This window comes from Chelonoidis abingdonii, chromosome 3, assembly GCF_003597395.2.
Source record: "Chelonoidis abingdonii isolate Lonesome George chromosome 3, CheloAbing_2.0, whole genome shotgun sequence".
Taxonomy (NCBI): domain Eukaryota; kingdom Metazoa; phylum Chordata; order Testudines; family Testudinidae; genus Chelonoidis; species Chelonoidis abingdonii.
Window position 1 is genome coordinate 151,448,616 of NC_133771.1, and position 22,527 is coordinate 151,471,142.

Genomic DNA, 22,527 nt, shown 5'->3' on the forward strand with positions numbered 1-22,527 from the left:
GATCACTTGATCATTGCCTGTTGGGTTCACTCCCTCTGGGGCACCTGGCATTGGCCACTATCAGTAGACAGGATACTGGGCTAGAAGGACGTTTGTTCTGACCCAGTACAGCCATTCTTATGTTCTTAAGTTCATTTGTAAAAGGGTGGTAATACTTGCTTACCAGTCTCATTCCTATCATGCCTGTGTCTTTTCCTAACTGGTTACATTTAGTTTAGAAATCATCAGTGTGTTGAATATTTTCAGTTTCTTCAGTGCATCGCTTGGACCAAAGAATTTAATCTATGATAACGTCTTCCAGTCTCCTAGCCTTGGTCTGGCCAGATCATCTCACTGATTTTTAAGCAGAACTTCCCATTAAAATTGAAAATCAATGTGATACTACCATTTGTTTTAGATCCTTCAGTAGTTCCTCACAATTCTCTCTGACTTGATTGTCCTAAATAATGTTGTGTCATCTTCCAATTTAGTAACCTCTCTGTCTACTCTTCCAATTCTTTAACAAATATATTCAGTGACACCAGTTTTAGTGCACTCCTTGTTAACTGTCTTGCAAGTTGCAAATTGATCATTTATTCCAACTCTGTTTCTCTCTTAACCCAGGCCTCATGTATTCTGTAGGATATCTGTCCTAAAGTTAAATGTACATTGGTAGGTTTCAGAGTGAATTCACCCAGTTAAATAAAAGGGCAGTTCACACCCTTCCAAGCTATAGTTTCAGACTCTAGAGTTCAGCTACTTTATATATAGTATCAACATTTGAAAATATGTTCAAGGGTCAGTTCTCCAAATAGTCCCTTATAGGGAAAAAGCCCACATAGGGGACTGGATCCAGTCAGCCTGACCCAGTGCTGGCTGAAGTCAAGGGAAAGATCCCCAGTGACTGCAATGGACTTTGGCACAGGTTGTCTATATTATTTGCCTCACAGAGTTTGCACAAGATTCCTCCCACAGAAAAGGATGTGTTTGCTCATGAACATAATGAACAGGGTTGGAGCCTATAGTTCTCTGTCTAGACGGTTGCCAAAGGCCTAGGGCAGTCTGTGTGAAGACCCTGTACTTTTTCAGCCTTTCTTCAATCCACTGTGGCTCTTTGGCAATGTGGCTTCAGTTGGAAATTACCAGGTTTTTGTTGCTTCTGAATAAACATTGTAATCTGAGGCCATTAGGCCCCCATCCACTGTAGTATTTCATGTTTTCTGCTGAGTTTTAAGTTATTGTTAATCTTTTACAGTTATTTCAATGTAGAATCTATACTAGCCAGCAGTATCAATGTAACAAAGGAGTTCCAAACAGCCATCTCATACCTTCCGATTTACAGATACATACCACGTCCGTGCTTCAGCTGCTGGGAGCTGAGCTCACACCTTTGCTATGCTGTGATCTCTTGTGGCTAGAAGCCACATTAGCAGCTCTGCAGAAGAATCACCTCATCTGAGGCATTTAGCGAGCAGGCAGAAGTGACTCCCTGTCAACCCTGGCAGTGACTGCATAGATGGCTTCACTACAGCCAAGAATCAGCCCAGAGAACTGATAGACACGTGCTTTGCAGGCCACAAAGTGGCTGTGGCAATCCCCATGGGTATCTGTGGCAGAACCCATGAATAACCAATGGTCTTTAGGAAAACTCACCTGACAAGTTTATAATCCTAGAGATCAGTAAAAAGCACATTCTGAGGACTAAAAAAATATATATAATTACCTTACTTTCACATGAAAGCTGTGTTTCTGTTGACGTTTAAAGGATCCTATTATTGGGATTATGTAGGCACCAAAGGAAAGCCCTGATTTCCATAGATGTGTAAAAAGTACAGAAGGTTTTAAACCATCTGGATATGTTCTTTTTTTAACATTCTATAATAATAATAAATACAGTGAACCTGATCTAATACCCATTGAAGTGTATTATGCAAGTTCTCAGGGGGAAACTCCATAGTTCACTATTTAATACTTAATTTCTCTCTACAGTAATACATAGAGGCTGAATGTTGTAACACCATTCCACTCTGGCTCAGACATATTTCCACTGTGTCTGGTTCAGAGGTGACAAGATCTACCACCCACCATTTTTCTTGGTCCTAGGACTCCAGATAATTTTACTCTGATTTCATTCAAGGTATTTTATACTTTGTAAAGGCCAGGGTTACTACTTTTGGGGGATTGTGAGTCAGATAGTTGAATAGCTGACTTAGCATTTACTTATATCAAGGAGACAAGGCCCAGACATAGTAAATGGCTATAGTTCCTTCTGTCTGAATGAACACCACTTCACCAGCATTTTCCATTACTGCGGCAACACATAGAAAACACCTGTCAGAGTAAAATATGTGTAACGCACAAGGTTGCATTGCATTTCTAGTACAGCTGGTTAGGAAATGATTTCCCATAATGCATTTTGAAAAAAAAATGAACTTTTCAAAAAAAATCTCTGCAAAAAAATTCAGGGTTTCAGTGAAAATCCAAACACCAAAATGTTGTTGACAACCAAAAGGTTTCAAACAGGAAGTTTTCTGATTTCCAAAAACTGGGGGGGGAAAAAAACCTTTTCAGTTTTTCAATGAAAATCTGAATTTTTTTTCCAAGAACAATTTTTTTTATGAAAATTTTGATTTTTCACTACAACCCCACTTTGAGGAAAAAGTTTCATACAAAAAAATTCAACCGGCAGTAGTTACTAGGTGTCATGTGGAGGTGGATAGTGTTCTGAAGGCCCACTAGCCAATTTTTTGGTGAAAAAATTATGTGAATTTTTGCCAAAGAATTTCATATGATTTCACACCACTGAAATATTAATTCCAATGAAGTTTTTGTAAGATTTGGAAATAATGTATGCTTCATTATCAATATTTCATCCAGCAGTGGTTCTTATTTTATGAGTATATAATTATTAAATCTTGGGCGTAGTAAATACTTTCCCACTTTTTCAGAAGGATTTATTGTCTACAGTGTATTTATTGTCTACAGTGTGTTGTCTAATTGGGAAAATACTGAAAGTAGGGACTGTATTTTTTCACACAGTGCCCAGTCAGCCTGTGGAATTCTTTGCCAGAGGATGTTGTGAAGGCCAAGACTATAACAGGGCTCAAAAAAGAAGTAGATAAGTTCATGGAGGATAGATTCATTGATGGCTATTAGCCAGGATGGGCAGCAATGGTGTCCCTAGCCTTTGTTTGCCAGAAGCTGAGAATGGGCAACAGGGGATGGATCAGTTGATGATTACCTGTTCTATTCATTCCCTCTGGGGCACTGGTCATTGGCCACTGTTGAAGACAGGATACTGGGCTAGATGGACCTTTGGTCTGAACCAGTATGGCTGTTCTTATCTTCTTATGCTTTTATTATTCCACTGATATCAAGGTGTTTCCAAATGGCTATTTGTTTATTCTGTAAATCTTTAATTATTTGAAAATGATATTATTCTTGGCTATATGAAGTCCAAATTGTTCATGGTTCTACTAATTTTGCGCATGTATGTTGTAATGCTATCAGGAGTCACTAGATGGCACTATCACAAATAAAAAGGTATTTGACTCTGTCAGAGTTACATTTAAAAAAAATGCTTATTGTTGGCTGTGATGCAGCTTTTTTTAGCTGCTGAACAGATTACCAGTAAAGTGTGTTTTGCCTTAATCTCAAAAGATATTGTTTCTTCAGGTGTAACTGCTACCAACAGTTATACATATGTGTGTATGTGTGTGAGAGAGAGAGATGTGAGAAATGTGTAATGGTCTAGTAATGTGTGCACAGATCTGGGAACCAAGAACTTCTGGGTGTATCCAGTTGTGCTCATGGGGACAAGATAATCAGGCCAGTGAGTTCTACCATAAGTTCTGATAGTGACATCCTCTCTATTTGTAAAATTTATAAGTGTGCATTTAGACATTGCATGGTGCACCACAATGTATATGAGATCGTTGCCCTCCAGTGCAAAGCTAAGTAAAGGCTAATCATTAACCCAGGTGAAGTTAAGTACTATGTAATTTCCTCCACACTGAATGGTGATCAGTCTCAAGTCCATGATGTTTACCCTTTCTTGCAAGGGACTTGAGTGGATAATATTCCTTTCCTTTAGCTCAAATCCCATGTCTGCTAAACTTTATCTATGCATTCCCCTTAGTCTTATTCCAGCTGCTAAGCAGAAGTAACTTAGTAATTACTATAACTCTAGTGCTAGAGTCCGTGGATACTGATCACTGTCATGTGATAGGGTAATTAACTTTGTATAACCCTGACCCATGTCAGGTGACTGGTGCCTGGAAATAAAGATGACTCTGTGACCAGGACACACCCTTTTTGCAGCCACATACCAATATCTCAGTAATGCAGGAAAAGATTCCCCTGTGCTTCCTATTCTGCTCATGAGGCTTAACCTTGGATTTCAACACACAGTTTTCCACACATGTCCTATGCAGGATCAAGCCCACAGAATGCTTTTATCTAATCCAGAACATACTTTTCAAATACTTGCCATATTCATAACTTTCAAAATACTGAACACATTTTCTTCAAATGTGGGGTTTGTTTGTTTGTTTTTTCCAGTTCTTACTGAGATAAAGGGAAATTTGAAGAAAATCAGTTCAGTCATTTTAATGTTATGCATATTTAAAATGATGTCGTCCTGGGACCAACTTGACCTCATGCACTTACATGGCTATATACCAGTATATGCGCAAGTAACTAAACGAATAAACTGCAGTACCAATAGCTATGAGTCAACCTTTAGCTGATAGGGCCTGATTCTGATCTCAGTTACGCCAGCGTAAATCTAGACTAACTCCATTCAAATCAGCAGAGTCCTGATTAATATAAATAAGAAGATCAGAATCTGCTCTCTGTTGTTAATTATATTTTTAGACACACCAATTGACCTTTGATGTCTGGCAACTACTAGTATGCAACGGGACACATTTTTCTCTAGAAAAAGCTAAATGAAAAATTAAATGGAAAAAGTATTTATGCAAGACCAAGGCTGAACATTTAAGAGTTCAGGTATCAGTGAATATTGTGCATAATTGCACAGCTTTAATTCTATCCCAGTGTATGTATACATTACAATAATGCCTTTAATTTTTTGATCATACCATTAATCTTAGATGCGAGTATCTAAGGTTGTAGAAACCATTGTACAATATGATATTGTATTAGTCTGGAAATAGTGTATGGTCACAGAATGTAAGACTGTATTGTATTGCAATACATGCAATGGGAGAGACTTATGGTTGATTGTCCAACCTTGAATTTTGTATTTCTCTACTTTAGAGTGCTTAACTGTGCATCCTCAGTACTGCATTAATATCCTCTTTTTTTGCATGTAATGATACTGAACAAGTTTTTTTACATTCATTGGGCAGAATGATTCATTAATCTGATGAATATAAAATGTTGAGTACAACCTGTTCTCACTTAATGATTTAAACTTGGTTTACTATTAAACTAAGTGCTTTTTGCTTTAGAGACCCTTAATGCATTGGATTATTGTCTGATCTCTATGTAGGGCTGCCCTTGACGACCACTCAGACATTTCAGCTAATCCAGAATGCAACCACCCCGATTAGCAATGCTGTGGGCATGGAGGAAGTCAGAGACAGCAGTGGTTTCTAATTCATTTCCAAATGCAGTTCAAGTTGTTGGTTTGGATTGTGTAGCTTGGGATCTCTTCTGTTTGACCGCACAGTTGAAATGAGCTATGTTACTCAAACTGATACACTCATGGAGAATTGGTAGGAGGGTGAGGAGAAGGTTGTTTTTATTGGATATAAATGGAATTTACTTCCCCACTTGGTGCAAAAAAACCAACAACAGAACATGCTGATGTTTGGGGAATACGCTGAGGACTCTCTCTATTGCCTTAGTCTCTTTTGGTGAAGTGGTTTGAATAGGGAGTATTTAGATTTCTCCTTTTGTTTCTGGGTTGGGGATTCCGTTGTTTTTTATTTACATGATATGAAAATGGAATCCTTTTTTTGCATTTCTAAATGTTATTTCTGAGGACTAGACTGTGACAGGCTTAATATATACAGGGGAAAATAATCTCTGTCATTTGGTTGGTTTTCCTTGATAGATTCATCATATTAACTAGAGGACAACAACGGGACAGCTTAGTCTATGGAGAAGCACATGCAGTTTAGGAAGGAACAGTAGATTCACAGAATCAGATTTGTGTCCTCTGTCTTGAGCAGTCAGCAACGGGGAGATTAGTGTTTCAGCCTAAATTGACGCACAATTGCTACTTTAGCAATCTGTTTTCATACCATTCTATCTCTGTTAATCTAAGATCAGAACCACTGAGACATATTCTTCTCTCGCAGTGATGTCAATAAGAATAGCTCCACTGAAGTGAATAGGGCTACAGCAGTTTAACTGAGAGGAGAATCCTGTCCGTTGCTAAAACTTGTTGGTATATGGGAGATTCCTGACACCTCCTACCTTAGAGCAAAGCTTAAGAAACTAATTTGAGGCATTATGAGCTTTACACACTGTGAGTTTTAAATAGTGTACTGTGGACATAATGAGATTTAAACTAAAGCATGAGAAGTAGAAAGTAGAATAAGGATGACATTTTTCTTTTGTTCATGTCTTAGCTTGTAGGCAACCAGTAAAGATGATAAGCAGAATCTGTCAATATCTATGTGGCAGAAGGAACAGCTTTGGTGTAGTCCTGAAAGAAAAGCTTTTAAACTGGCTAATCTCCCTGCTCGTTAAGAAATATTAGCATAAAATCTGGTTGAGTCAAAATTAAAATCAGACAAACTTCCTGATGTTGTCTCTATTAATTTATGAAGTGAGGGGTCTGCAGTTCTTGGAGTCCCCTCTCAACACTAGGAATTACTAATTGGGTAGCGTTAGGGTTCAGATCACTAGTGGTCTTTAGGTCACATTATGAGGACCACTGCCTTACACTGAAATAACAGACAATGTTATGACCATGGAAGGAAAGAATGGGCTGGAGGTAGAAGAAGAGAAAAAGAGAATAAAGTAATGGCTGAAGGGGGAAAGCATGAAAAGATACACAAACATTTTAGATTAGAGACATTTTATTTATTCTCCTACATATTTTAGTATTTCCTTAGCTGGTGGGCCAAATTATCTTTACATTTGGAAAAGAAATGGATTACTTTATTCTCAGTACTTATATTAGTATTTCTAGCTATCAACTCAAGATACTGTGGTTGGATAATTAGTATTTTCTGGGTTGCTAGTTACTTTGGATTCTGTAGATCTGTCTCTGTTGCTACCTGTGATCTATGCTATCTTTTTAGGGGTAGAGGTGGGTGAGAAAGGTCTTTCTGGCAAGTCTCTAAAGCGCATGGACTATAACTAGTGTTGGACACACTTTTTCTCCTCAAGGGACACCTCCTATTTCCTCTTCCTCTCCTTGCACTGGAGTGGATATCTAGGGCTCAGTTTTGATCTCAGTAATGCAATTGTAAATCTGGAATAACTGTAGCAGAATCCGTATACTGGTTCTGCATAGATATGGATGTAACTGAGATCAGGCTCTAACTCCTAGGTCTATAGAAGCGAGAGGCTGGAAAGAGCTATTGGACCTTTTCCCCCTAGTGCAGGAGGATCCCCAATTGTATCCCTATTAATATTTTTCCTGTCTTAATTTTATTCTGCTACACTTAATAATACCTTGTTGTACTAGCCTAAATGTTTTGTCTATCTTCCTGGTGTGTAAGCCGCTCCCTTGTTTGTAAATCTAAAGGATAGTTCACTGGTTAAGGCCCTGACCTATGACTTGGGAGACCTGAGTTTGAGTCCCTGCTCTACCACACTTCCTGTGTGACTTCAGGCAAGTCACCTAGTCTCAGTTCCCCATCTGTAAAAGTGGGAGGATAGATGTGTTATAGACAGTGAGGCACTCAGCTATGGTAGTGGGGGCTATATACGTACCTATGAAAGAATTATGCAGAGCCTGTTGCAACTCAGCTCTGTTTGTGAAGCTCTAAGCCCCCTGCATGCCCAGCACCACAGATGTTGACAGCAAATTCCTGAGAGAGGAATGAGAATGGAGAGACAAAACTGGAGTAAATCCCTAGAAGAGAGCAGCTGAGGGGCCAGCAGTAACTTCACTGAAAGGAAGGAGGAGTAAAGAATAGGGAGAGAGAAACCTGAGTTGACCTTGAGTTTATAAAGAAGAGAAGGAACAATGCCCCTAGAGCTAACCAACAGTTAAAACCTGCAGCTGGGAGTGAGCCAGACAGGAGCAGAAAAGGCTAAAGCTGGCTAAGCTAGTGGGTCTGACAGCTCCTTAGTGCTAAGCATAGTGCTTTAATTAATCCCCTTTCTCTTTTAACTCACAACCAAAGAGCAAATATTGTATTTTCATTGGTAAAATATATAGGCAGAAACAATGTACAGTTACTGCAGTATGCAAATTGCAAAATGTATGTTGTTTTCAGTGACCGTCTACTACACATTTGGGAAGTCCCATTTGGGGCTCCACTTTGCCTTTTGTGAGGCTGGGCCATGCTAAGGATGGTTAGGAGTACAAGGCAGGCACTCTACCCCAGCAGAGGACACTGAAGACATTATGGGCTTGGCTACACTCGAAACTTCAAAGCGCTGCCACGGCAGCGCTTTGAAGTGCGAGTGTAGTCGCAGCGCCAGAGCTAGGAGAGAGGTCTCCCAGCGCTGCACGTACTCCACCTCCTCACAGGGATTAGCTTGCAGCACTGGGAGCCTGTTTACACTGGTGCTTTACAGTGCTCAGAGGTGTGTTTTTTTCACATCCCTGAGTGAGAAAGTTGCAGCGCTGTAAAGCGCCAGTGTAGCCAAGGTCTATATGTCTTATATGATTTTAACCCTGGTGTTTAGGTACTTGAAACATATGTTGCTGTTTTTCCAAGATGAATCTTAGGATGCTATTTACTGTCCCTGCTTCCACCCATTAGGCCTCTTTTGTAGCCTTTCACTGTCCTGTTTATGGTTTCAGCTCCTCTGAATTTGATATCCTCTTGCAATTTCATTAATGTGCTGTTTAATCTCTTTTCTAGTCTGTTAATGAAGACATTAAGATCTGTCCAATACTATTTCTGCAGTACCCCACTAAGCACCTCCCAGGACCTCAGTACTTTGCAATTTGTCATTACTTATTGTTTTTGGGCCTGCTGTCTGTTTTTGGTCCATATGAGGTGTGTGTCTGTCCAAACTGAGTTGAATTAATTTTGAGAGGAAGGCTGCATGAGACACTATCAAATACTGTCCCCAATTCAAACACAATAAACCACATATGGGGCTTACAAAGTAAAATCCCTGTGGATGTAACAGAAACAAAGATGAATAAGAGGGTATTAGATAAGGTGCCAAATCCAGAAGGCAAAATGCATAAATAAGCATCTTTTATGCTCATGCAGGGTCCAGACCAAAGCTGATGGAAATCAATTGGGGAGTCTTTCCATTGACTTCAGTGGACTTTGGATCAGGTTCATAGATTCCTTTATTATCCAATGCACCTTGTGTAGTCATCTATACCTTTGCAACTCAGAATGGTAGCATTTTACACCCACTCCACACATGTTTAAATATCTACATCTGGTATGTAGCAATGGGGAACCAGGTCTCCCTAAACTGCTATTGGAAGGAGACTAGACTGATGTAACTTAAATGCTGATGTGCATTTAAAGAAGGTGATATTTAAAGAAAGGTAGTGATTACTTACTTGCTGTATATTGTTTGGTAAGTGTTGTCCTGCTTCCTTGTTTATAATTAGAAATGATTGGAAAATAGAATTTCTGTTCAGCAGGAAATTCTGAAGTAACATTTTTTGCAGTTCCAAATCAGAATGAAAAATCAAAATTTAAAAATTTTCCTGTCAAATAGAAATGTTGAAAATTTCAGCTAAGAAAAGGTGAAGTGTTTTATTCTGATAAGGTAAAAATGTTTTGTTTTAATAATATCAAATCACTATACTAGGATATAATGCTAAACATTAAATATAATAATGAATTATAACGTTTTCATATAAAAGTCAAAATTAAATTAATCAAAATGATAAAGGTGAAAAAATTCACATTATCTAAACCACCAATTTAGTTGAAATTGACACATTCTCATGAAACGTTTCAGTTTAATCAAACAGCATTCTCCGATGGAACGCTGTTTCATTGAAAATGTTTCAAAGCTCTAGTTTTCATGATACACTATTTTGTTTTAAATCAGAATGACTAGTCTCATTTTCCTGCCATTTTTTGTGTGCTCCATTGGTAGATTGAGTTGATCAGGAAATATAATTGTCCCTCAGTGAGAAATGATGATGGCATGTCTACTAATGATGGGGAAATGGGGATGAGAGAATAACAGTTGTCATCTTTGGAGGCAAAGAAGGTATATTGTTATATCCTCAGCAGACACATAATGACTTTAGTGGAGCCATACTAGTTTACACCCACTGAGGATCTGGCCCTGACACTTTATATGTATTTTATTGTTACCGCTTAGGCTTATGTTCAGATTTTCCACTGTTCACATGATTCCTGAAACACTGTTTGGTTCTGAGCAATAACTAGTACTATTTTTAAGCTTATGACTTGCGTGGATTTACAGTAGTCCTTGTGTATGTTGTTATCTGGATAGGTGCAGTACAGATATAGCACACAGCAGAGCAGCAGCTGTTTGCTTCCATCAGCTTAATGAAGTGTACAGTACATTTGCATTTCCAGGTGTTTAACTAATCCTGAGAGACAAATTCAGGCAAATGCAATCTGGAGTAAGCAGGTGCTGCATCCATGGAAATTGTTGGTTCATATTTTTTGTGACATGTACATTAGTTTCAGTTACACATCAGGTGTAAGTTGATCATAAATCTGACATAAGGAGCTGTGTAAATACCATAATAGTGCATCTTGCACTGATTTACTATTCAGTGATTCTGCAAAATGAATGTAAACAATACTCTGAGAAAGCGCGAGGGGGCTTGTTGCAAGAAAAGCAATCAAGAGAAGGGTGTAAGATAAAGCATATCACACCTACTTTAATTTATATTCACCTCATTCACAATGTCCTCAGGCCAAATTTGAGCATGAGTTCAATGAGAGTTGTGCCATTTATGTGAGGATTGAATATATTTAGCCAGAATATTGAACTGGTTTAAGTTGCAGGGTTTTTATTTATAGAACCATTGAATACCAAATTCTTGCAAGGTACAATGTGGGACCATTTACATCAGTTTTCCTACTCAGTTTAATGTGGAACTTATACCTCCAAGTGACCATCTAGCTCAAACTATGTTTGCATCTGATTCCAAGCTTTTGAAAATTAGATTAAGCCTGCAAAGATTTTATGCAGATCACCTCCCAGTCACACAGTATTCACTAACAGCTGGCTAGATTCAGCAGGAACTTCTTTCTTATATCCATGAATTAACCTAGTTTAATTGTAACGATCCTGTGCATAGATTGCTAGTGGGGTCATTGACTTCACTGGTGCTCTACACAGGCAAAAGGGTTTGTGTAGCCATACCTGTGTGGATGAAATTCCAGGATCAGGACCTGAGTCAGTTTTACAAATACCTGTAATAAATATGACTAGCATTGTTCAAAGGTAAATAATCTGGATAATTTAGGTTTGGATGTTTTCAAAATCTTTTTTTCCATTCAGCTAAATTGATTACAGCTTGCATTCTTCCTATTGCTACTGCCACCTTAACCTAAACTTCAAGTGTTCAGTTTACATATTTGTCTCTATATAATGAGGATTGTTGCATCCAATCCCCTTTCTCCTGTTCAGTCTTTTTTCTCTTTCATTCCGTAACTTTGTATTTTGGGAGGATGTATTTCAGAAGGTGTTTGCTTGTTTGTTTTACATTCACATTACCCACATGACACACCGCATCTAATTTTCAGTGTCTAATTGTTCACTGATCACAGAGATGGTAATGACCCCTGACATTTTATATTTCACTGGCATTTGGGCTTTTGGAAAAACTTTCAAGAACATTAATATAAAACCACTGGAGCATTCCCAACAGTTCCCCTCAGTCCAACACCCTTGTCATTCTGCAGTTTGGTTGTGGGAACAAAACCCCTTTTTTATTTGTTTTTCCAGATTGATGGCTTTCTGACACTTCTGTTTGGCCTGGCTAGCATTAATACCCTTACAGTGATCAGTGTGACTCGCTACATAAAGGGCTGCCATCCAGACAGAGGTAAGGTCTTCTTTTGAAGGAATTAAAAATAGCGCTGGTCTGACTCTGCCTTCAGTTACCTTGGTGAAAATCAAGAGTAACTCCCCTGAAGTCAGTGGAGTAACAGTGTCAAATGGATATGTGGGGAAATCAAAATCAAGCCCAATAACTTCTGTTGGAAATCAGCTTCCATCAAACATTTTTCAAATGAACCCAAATAAGAGAAGGATTATTCTTGGCACATTCACTTCACTGTGAGTAGAATTCACCTCTGTGCAGAGGGCCAACACTAAGCTTATGTATCACTTAAGTTCCTCCAAATAGAGTGTAAATGGCACTTCAGTGGTGCATATGTCCACTGTCCCTCTGCAAAGAGGTGAATTTCATCTTGTAAGAAATGAAGTGTAGGGCAGTTGCCAGCCATTAATAGACCTGACTTGGGACACTTCCCTCCACAAATGCATTTTTGTTCTCAATGGTGTTTTGCCTGCTCTGTGGTCTTTTGCCTGCTTGCAACAGGCACTGTGAATAGGAGTAGGTGTCACCAGAGACACTGAAATCTACTGATCTTCCCTGAAACTTCTGCAACACTATCCAGTCTTGCATCTCAGACAGCTTCTCTGCCATTGTCTCTAGGATGCCCTACCACCATCTCAAACTCAGTGGACCTGATCAACAATGTACTTTTTACATCATGTGAGGTCAGAATCAGGCCCACTATTTCAACACTGAACTTTTCTTCCTAAACCTTCCTCCAGACCCCTTGCCTAGCTCCCTTGACATTGCCACTCTCCTTCCTGTCTCCTCGACCTGTAATCTGCATGCCATTTTTGGCTTTCCTCTCTATTTCTCCCTTCTCCAGTTCTCTCACTAAGTCCTGTCATTTCTTCCTCTTCAATAGCTCAAAAAATCACCCTTTCCTTATGACCCCTGCCCCTAAAACCCCAAGTGCTGGTTTACTGGTATACTTCTCTAACTTCCATGCCCTCCAATCTATACAAATTACCACTACTAAAGTTATCTCCCTCTCCAACTGCTCTACAACACTTTGGCTTCCTATCTCTTATTCTGTTAAATTCATACTCTTTGTTGTCACCTACTTACAAAACTCTACATAACCATGCTGCCATCTACATTTCTGCTCTTATTCCCACCTATGCCCAATGTGCTCCTCACCCTTTTTCCAATCATCCCACTTAACAAATCATTGATGTCCTCTCATTATTTATTTCATATCTCCTATCCTGTTAGAAATCTCCCACCAAAAGCCCTTGCTCACCTACTTCAAATCCCTCTTTAAAACCCACTCTTTCCAGAAATTCTCCCTATCTTCTTCCAGTCAATAGTTTCCCATGCTAGCTCACAACTCCAGTGTTGTCTTCTGTCTTTGTTTGGGTGACTTACATTGTAAGATTTGGGGCAGGGATCCTGTCTCAATCTCTGTATATAAAGAACCATATAAATTTAGTGTGTTATATAAATATTTCTAATTGCACAGGCAATAACAACCCTGACAATGCAATATATATTCCGCAGGAAGTTCCACCTTTGCACCAGAACCAATGCACCTTGTCACTGATGTATCTGTTAAGGCCCGTTTTTAACTCAGTCTGGTGCTGGAGCAGTCAGAATTAGGCTGCACTGTGTTCCATATTTTGTATTTATTGTATCATATCTAGCCATATTTTAAATGTACGTCTCTCTCACCTAAGTTTCTAACAGAGAGCAAGGTCACAGCCACCTCAGCCTAGGTGCCTGGGCATCATAGCTAAGCCCCAGAAGGATCCTCAGATTAGATGTTCCCCCACCTATCTTGCCTATGGGGCCCAATTTGGTAGGCAAGCTCTGGACATACCTAGACCCACACAAAACAGCCAGAGGATGTGATCGTGCCCCCTTTGTAACTTTTAGCCCAATGGTGTTAGGGCCCTCACCCAGGATGTGGAGATCTGGGTTCAATCCCCCTGCCCTGTCTAATATGGAGAAGGAATTTGAATTTTGGTTTCCCACCCATCTCAGGAGAGTGCCCTAACCATTCGTCTATGGGCTATTCGGGGGTCGGTCTCAGTCTTTCCATTTGAGGCTGTTCCACTGTGTATAAACAATTAAATATGCTGTCATAAACAGATAGTTAAGGGTTAATGTTCTTTCACCTGCAAAGGGCTTACAAGCAGAGAACTGACACCTGACCAGAGGACCAATCAGGAAACCAGATTTTTCAAATCTCAAGGGAGGGAAGTTTTTGGGTGGTTTTTTTTGTGTGCTCTGTCTGTTGCTTTCTCGGCTCTGAGAGTGATCTCTCTATCTCCCAGGCTTTTTAATTTTCTGTTCCAAGTTGTGAGTACAAAGGTAGAAAGACAATAGGCTTATATTGTTTTTTGTATTACATGTATTAGTTGCTGGATGTTTAAAATTGTATTTCTTTTTTGATAAGGCTTGTTTATTTCATTTTTTTTAAGCCAATACCCTGTATATTGTACTTGATACAGAGACCATTTTTATGTCTTTTTTCTGTCTTTATTATATAACGCTTCTTTTTTAAAACTGTTGGATTTTTTTTCAGTTGGGCTCAAGGGATTGAGTCTGCGCTGCACCATGGATTGGTGGGAGGAAGACAGGGGGGAAGAAAATTTTTTTGTTAGAGTTACAATGCAAGCTTGATGACTGCGAGGGGTGAGAGAAACCTGATTCTCTGGTTTTGCATTCAAGGAACTGAAACAGTGGTAATCTTCCAGTGTCATCCAGGGAGGGGGTATTCCCTTTGTTGTAAGACAATCAGGGCATCTGAGTCTTGGGGTCCCCCAGGGAAGGTTTTGGGGAGACCAGAGTGAGCCAGGCACTGGAATTCCTGGCTGGTGGCAGCGCTATCAGATCTAAGCTGGTAATTAAGCTTGGAGGTTTCATGTAGGCACCCACATTTTGGACACTAAGGTTCAGAATTGGGACTTATGCTTTATGACATATGCATTGAAGCAGAGGGACTGGAACCTGGCTCGCTCACATCCCTCATGAGTGCCCTAACCTCTGACAGTAATTCTCTCTCTGGTGCCCGGGAGAGATTGACAAAAATCTGCCCCAGAATACCCCATGCCCAAGAAATTGATTTCTGTGGAAATGAGGAGTCTAAATATCTTTGTGGATCTAGCCCAAAGTGGCTGAGTTCCTTTGTGAATCTAGCCCTGAGTAACCACAGGTAGTCTAGTGTCCTGGACAGCTCTCTGTGCTCTAAAGAAATCTTCCTCTTTTAGAGTTATATCTCTTCAGCAACTTACCACTGCTCCTATGAGAACCACATTAATTGCATCAACGCAGGGAGCAGAACTGCACGCATTGTAGCCACGCTTCCAAAACTTCTGCTGGTTAGAGGAGAGTACTTAAAAAGCCTGCTTTGAATACTTACACAACTGAAGATTAAACATATGTATAAGCCAGATTCTCATTTATTCTAAGGCCCCTTATGCCACTCCAGTAGTGTAATGGGGTGTAAATGCAATTTACTCTCACTTTAAGGCCACTTTTATACTGTTGCATAGTGTAAAGTGCCTCCGTATAAATCAGAATTTGGCCCACATGGTTTTTCCCATTCCTTTATTGCTGCTGCTGCCTGCAACATTATCAAGGGCCATTGATGCAGCCAAGCCATTGCAGAAACTGCAGGTTCATTATCACTGGAGTCAGGCCAGATACTCAGGGAGCTCTATGGAAACTGTGCTCAACTATCCCTGACAGGGGAGGGTATGGGAGAATAAGGGAGGAAACAGTGGAGCACTTGGGGGACTCAGGCTGAAAACATTTCCTGTATTTAATAAGTAGGATCATTCAGAACCCCTCCCATCCAATGACATCATCAACAGCTTGGGAATCAAGGACAAAGAAGAGAAGAGAGTGGAATTCGTTAATTAAAACCATTAGAAATGTGAGTAATTAAAAGCCTTTTGCCTTTGACACACCTGAGGCTCAAATTCTGTAGGAAAAATGGTAAGTATGGGGAAAGCAATAACTTTATTAAAATACATATCTGAGATATCTGTGCCAGAATTAAATGTAAGGGTCATTCCAGAAAGCACTCATGATATTTGAGCGGGCTGGACACTGGGCTAAATCCTATCACATGTCACAACCAGACAATCCCAGAAAAATATATGTAGCCAGTTGTCTACACCTATTGTCTGGAAAGCAGAAATTTCTTTCAAATGTAATAGGTTAAAATATTTTTCCTATGTGTTGTCTGGCACTGAGAGGTTTGCATGTGCAGACCACAGCACATGCGCCTAATGATATTTGTGTAAGTGATGGCATATGGAATTAATGAAAAGTGAGGTGAGTACTTTGCTAATCTAGTCAGGTAAAGGATGTCTTTTTCTGTGGCTTTTCTATCCCTTTAAAAAAGGCTGGAACTGGCACAACCACTGTATGATTAAAAGTAAGTTATTCTGGTTTCTCTGATCATGGATGAGATGAAAGTGTTCTGCTGGATGAATAAGGTAGTTTAAGTTTCTGATTTGTTTTCCTCTGGCTACCAGTGTGGGGGCAGAGTTAACGTTATTTGAATGCTATACTTGTGAATTTCCATTCTTTCCATCGTTTTTCTTTTTTCATGTTAAATTAAGGTTATAATTTCCTGTCTTTTTAAAGGTTTACAAAACTGCAAAGTTCATATATGTTTCTTGTAGCTATAACATTGAATTTCCTAATTCTCTCATATCTAATTTATCTATCACTTTTTAATCTACCCTAATTTCATCTAACTCCAATGTCCTTGCAAAATCTTGAACATTCAAGTCACTGATATATACTCTCAACCTTACCTTTCATTTAAAAACATTTTTTTAGTCTGGGAATTATCTCAAGTACCAGGATTCCCCCAATTAGCCCTCCATGGTCTTTACAATAGTCCAATGTGAATAGATTTCATCTGGAAAGGGTCAGTGTGTTAAGTGCCATTTTCTCACTGTGCTGTATGTTCCAGGGCATTGCATTAGCAACAGCAGCATCACTGTGGCCCTGGTTCTTATCTGGATCGCAGCTTTCTTCTGGTCAGTGGCTCCAATTCTTGGATGGGGCAGTTATACAGGTAAAAGGCCTCTCATGCATTCCTTCAGTGACACAATTGGCACATTTGCTCTTAAGAGAACAAAGATGATTTCCCTCTTATCTTGTTGAGCAGACTGATTATCGGTAGAGCTGGGAGTATTATTAATAAAGAATAATTTATCCAGGGAATGCTTATGATTGTACTCTGGGTATTCCTCAAATCTCAGTTTTGGGCATGGTACTTTCTCTACATCTTCTACTAATCAGTGATATTACATTACATGGATGAAAGTACTGCTTTTGTGCTACTTTGTCCAGATGTATACATCCTTTCCAATATTTCCCCATACAATATACTTGTGGGATGAAATTCTGGCCCCACTGAAGTCAGTAGGAGTTTTGCCATTGATTTCAATAGAGGCAGGATTTCACCTTTGGTTTGCAAGTTTCTTACTGAATGTATCCAGATAAGTGCATCAGAACTTTTTGATGTTAAATATGGATAAGACCAATGTCTTTTAGCTCAGGGTAAGTAATCAATTTTCTATCTCTGTCTTCTGAAAGTTAATTCATCCCATTTAAACGTCATCAGTTATGGAGAATTAAGAGAAGTTATTTTGGATTAGGTCTTGTCATTTGATGCTAATATGAGTTCCATTGCTGAATCATGCAGGTTTCACCTGTTTAACTTTTCCAGGGATTGTAAATACTTGACTGTGCAAACAGCTAAAACTTTGGTTCATGCTTTTCTTATCTGTGATATATTTTATTGCAAAGGTTGTTTGAGCAGTCAACCTACTTAATTTTTTAAAAAGTATTTACAGTCTATAGAAAACCCTGCTGCTCATTTCATTTTGGGGAGTCCTTGAATCCTTCATTCCAACCTTTGTTCAAGTGTGAAATATATAGGCAGGCTCTATCACTATGAGTCAAACTCAATATTTTGTTACTGGGACAGATTTACAAAGGGGTTTGGGTGCTTAAAGATCCAGATAAGTGCCTAGTGGGATATATAAAAGCACCCATTAGATGTCTAATTCCCATTGACCTTCTGTTCAATGCCTAACTTACATAGGAACCTTTTAAGATGCAGATAGGCACCTAGTGAGATTTCAGGTACCTAAATTCCTTTGTAAATCTGGCCCATTATCTAAGCATCTGTAGCCCCTTTATAACTGAAAAAGTTGTGTATGCTCTAGTTTGCAATTTATGTCTGACTCCAGTTTTTATCAGGTGTGTTCCAGTTATCTGTGCCATTTGCTGTACAGTAACTCCTCACTTAACATTGAAAAATGCGACTTTAAGCAAAACAATGTTAAGCGAATCCAGTTTCCCCATAAGAATTAATGTAAATGAGGGGGTTAGGTTCCAGGGAAATTTTTTTCAGCAGACAAAAGACTAATATATATATATACACACACACCCCCACACACACTCTATAAGTTTTAAACAAACAGTTTAATACTGGTACACAGTGATGATGATTGTGAAGCTTGGTTGAAGTGGTGGAGTCAGATGGTGGGATATTTCCCAGGGAATGCCTTACTTTTAAATGATGAACTAGCAATTGGCTGAGCCCTCAAGGGTTAACTCTCACATTCTAACTGTACAAGGCAGCAGGAAAAGAGGGAGGGCAGACAGAGACAGAGACACACACCCTGTGCCTGTGTGTGTGTGTGTAAGTGAGAGAGAGAGAGATGCGCATTTCCCCTTTAAGTATGAAGAGTGGGGTCAGAAGTACACTGCCTTGTTCATTAGATCAGCAAGCTGAGACCAGACCACAGCTGCTGCTGCCTGAAAGCTCCCTCTGCAGTGTGCCCCCCCATGGAAGATGGGGTAAGCGGGGTGCAGGAGCAGGGGGACACCTTGACATTAGCCCCTCTCTTCCTCCCCCTCCACTTCCCACTCAGTAAGCAAGAGTCTCAGGGAGCAGCTCCAAGGCAGAGGGCAGGAGCAGCACATGGCAGTGGGGGGAGGGACAACTGCAATTGCTAGCCAGCTGGGCAGCTGCTGCACAGGGAACTTAGGGGAGTGGGGAGCTGATAGGGGGGCTGCCGGTCCACCCTGGTTCCAACCACCTACCAGCTAGCTCCACCAGGCTGCTTTTTCTGCAAGCAGTGGATAGAGAAGGCGGCTGCCAAACAACGTTAGAAGGGAGCATTGCACAACTTTGAATGAGCATGTTCAAATTGATCAGCAATGAAACAATGTTAACTGGGATGACTTTAAGTGAGGAGTTACTGTATTTTGTATTCCTATTTCTTATTTTGTAATCTGTTAGTTAACATGACTTTTGTAATTGCTTGGGATATTATCTTTGATACAATAACTTCTTATTATGCTGTTTGGTACCGAGATCTTAGAAAAAGTTACTGTGTAGCAAGTAATAGCAAATGGAAGAACATAACTTACAATGGTATAAAACCTACAGAATTAATAACCATTTTTCTGAGAGTAGGAACTAAAATCATCACACTTTTCTGTCCCCCCAACAATGGTTTCTTCATGCTAGATAGGCAGTGGAAATCTAAATCAGAGGCAAGTAGCCTGTAATACATTTTGTTGCAATCCATGAGGTTTTAGAAAATTGTGTCTATAGAACATTACCTCATAATTCATTACATCACCATGATCACTTGATCCTTTGCTTTTTAAAAGAAGAAAACTATATGTCTTAAATGTATAAATCAAATGCTTTAAGATTGATAAAGGGAAATACGTTAAAAAGGAAAAAAACTAACCAAATTGTTTTGTTTTCTAGATCGCATGTATGGCACATGTGAGATAGACTGGGCAAAAGCCAACTTCTCTACAATCTACAAGTCCTATATTGTGTCTATATTTATCTGCTGTTTCTTCCTACCTGTGATTGTGATGGTCTTCTCATACGTGTCCATCATCAATACTGTCAAGTCAAGCCATGCACTAACTGGAATGGGTGATCCAACAGATAGGCAGAGGCGAATGGAGCGAAATGTCACTCGGGTACGTCTGGGTGCTTAGTATATCAGAAAATAATCTTCTATGTTTTATAGAAATAGCGTTAGAGTTCAATGAAGAAATTGAAGACTTGTTATCAAATTGGATCACAAATTAACATTAAACTAGAACATGAAAAAAATCATGCAGTTGATTAAAATATAGAGAAAATAAACTGAAGTACTTCATTTATGGATCACCAAAGATTGTATCCTCTTCGTTTTCTGAAGTGACAGTACAGTGCAGAGAGAAACCTATGGTGGAATTCTCAAAAATGCTAATCACTGGCCTAACACTGCTTCCTGTTCCATCAAAGTTAATAGCAGACTTAGTAAAAGCTGAGTGCTTTTAAAAATCCCACTAATAATTATTAAACCAGGATATAATAAAAAACTGTTTCTTCCTACTCCTTTTCTTCTGCTCTCCTTTCTTTTCCCTTTTGATTCTTATCCTACATTTCCTTCATTTCTCCCAACCTCCACTCTCTGTCCTTCCACTATGTATCTTTTTTCTTTCTTCTTCATGGTCCTCTTTCCCGTCTCCCTTCCTATGTCTTTTTCCTGCCCTGACTTGACTGTTTTTATTTCATATTCCCTGCATTTTCATCCCAATTCTTTCAAAGCACAAGTGGCAAAAAAATCAAACATAAATTATAGTTAGGCACCTAAATCTATATTTAAGGACTCAAGTAAGTGGCCTGATTTTCAGATGTGCTGAATATCCACTACTCCATTGCACTCATTGGAAACGCTCTCTGCCAAATGCTTCTAAGAACCAGGGCATTTATTTAGTGCCTAACGTGTCAAACTTTTTAAGTATTATGTTTGAAAATATTAGCCTAGAGCAATGGTGAGCAACAGGTGGTTGCCGCTTCCCGCAGCTTCCATTTTCTGGGAACAGCGAACCGCGGCCACTGGAAGCTGCGGTTGGCTGTGCAAATTTAAACAAACTGTCTGGCAGCCCACCAATGGATTATCCTAACAGGTCACAGGTTGCCCACCGCTGGCCTAGAGCCTGATTTTTAGATGAGACCATCACCCATCACTCTTACTGATGTTGCAACTGGGCTTGTGAGATTCTCAGCACTTCTGAAAACCAGGGGTCTACAAAGGATCTTAGCTATTTTTATCTTAGTAAATATTTAGAGTGGACCCAATTCTACATCTTTGATTTACTTTTGAGAAATACCCATCTGAGCTGTCCAAACAAAGTCAGAGAACATATATGAATAAGTACCAATGAACAAGAGTAAAAGTTGCAAAATCTGGCCCATAGTGTGTCCTAGTGCAGGGGTGCTGGAACTAGCAGAACTGGGGGTGCCGGAGCACCCCCTGACCTAAAATGGTTTCCATCATGTACAATAACATATGACAATGAAGACATACACTTAATTCCTTATCTAAAACAGACATTCACCACATTTTCCATATAAGATGTGCTAGATTCGGTACAAACATATAGTAACAGATAGTCCCTGCCTCAAATTGCTCACCATCTAAGATGGAGTGTGGGAGCGAAAATACAGGCACAGAGAGGTTAAATGACCTGCCCAAGGTCAGACAGTGGTTCAGTGGTACAGCTGGGAACACAAGCCAGGTGTTTCTTAGCCATCAAACCACACTGCATCTCTCTGCTTCTTTAGTGTGATCCAATGTACTGTATTGTCTTAAGAAAATAAAAGATGTTTTCATTCTCTCTCCTAGGTTTCTATTGTCATTTGCACAGCCTTTATTATAGCATGGTCTCCATATGCTGTCATCTCGATCTGGTCTGCCTGTGGCTACTCTGTGCCCAATCTAATCAGTATCTTTGCCAGTCTGTTTGCCAAGTCTGCCAGCTTCTACAACCCCATTATCTACTTTGGAATGAGCTCCAAATTCCGAAGGGATATTTTCGTCTTGCTGCATTGTGCTAAGGAGACTAAGGACCCCGTGAAGCTCAAACGCTTCAAAAACCTCAAGCAGAAGCAGGAGCCTTCTCCTTCTCAGAGAGACGAGAAATATGCAGCGGTGGTCCAGCCTGCACCCAGTCCTGATTCTGGGGTAGGGAGTCCAACCAACACCCCACCTCCCAAAAACAGGGAAGTGTATTTTGGTACCTTTGATTCTGCATCTACCAACCCTGATATTGAATGTGATAGACTGTAAGGCTGCAATTACCATGTGCACCCACCCACTACATGTACAACTAGAACAGATTCAGCTCACCACTTCTGAGCATCTCCCTAATTCCCATTCCATCTGTCTCTTACTATAGAACTAATGACGACTGCTGTATGACTTAAAGCAAATCAGGATATGCTAAACAGATATAATTCTTATTATTTATGGGTTATAAAATGCAGTGCAGCAAATTACAATGGTGGACATCTAATCTAGTGCCAGAGG

General features: G+C 39.7%; 1 protein-coding gene across 1 annotated transcript in view; it reads left to right on the forward strand.

The window, feature by feature from the left end:
- The window catches only part of LOC116820146 (opsin-5-like), a 53,203-nt gene extending 30,903 nt beyond the window's left edge, over positions 1-22,300 (forward strand). The window contains exons 3-6 of the mRNA XM_032772412.2: positions 12,049-12,148; positions 17,097-17,201; positions 19,923-20,146; positions 21,844-22,300. Coding sequence (XP_032628303.1) covers positions 12,049-12,148; positions 17,097-17,201; positions 19,923-20,146; positions 21,844-22,287 — 873 coding nt within the window. The 3' untranslated portion in view covers positions 22,288-22,300. The remainder of the gene's footprint in view (positions 1-12,048; positions 12,149-17,096; positions 17,202-19,922; positions 20,147-21,843) is intronic.
- The last annotated feature ends 227 nt before the right edge of the window (positions 22,301-22,527 follow it).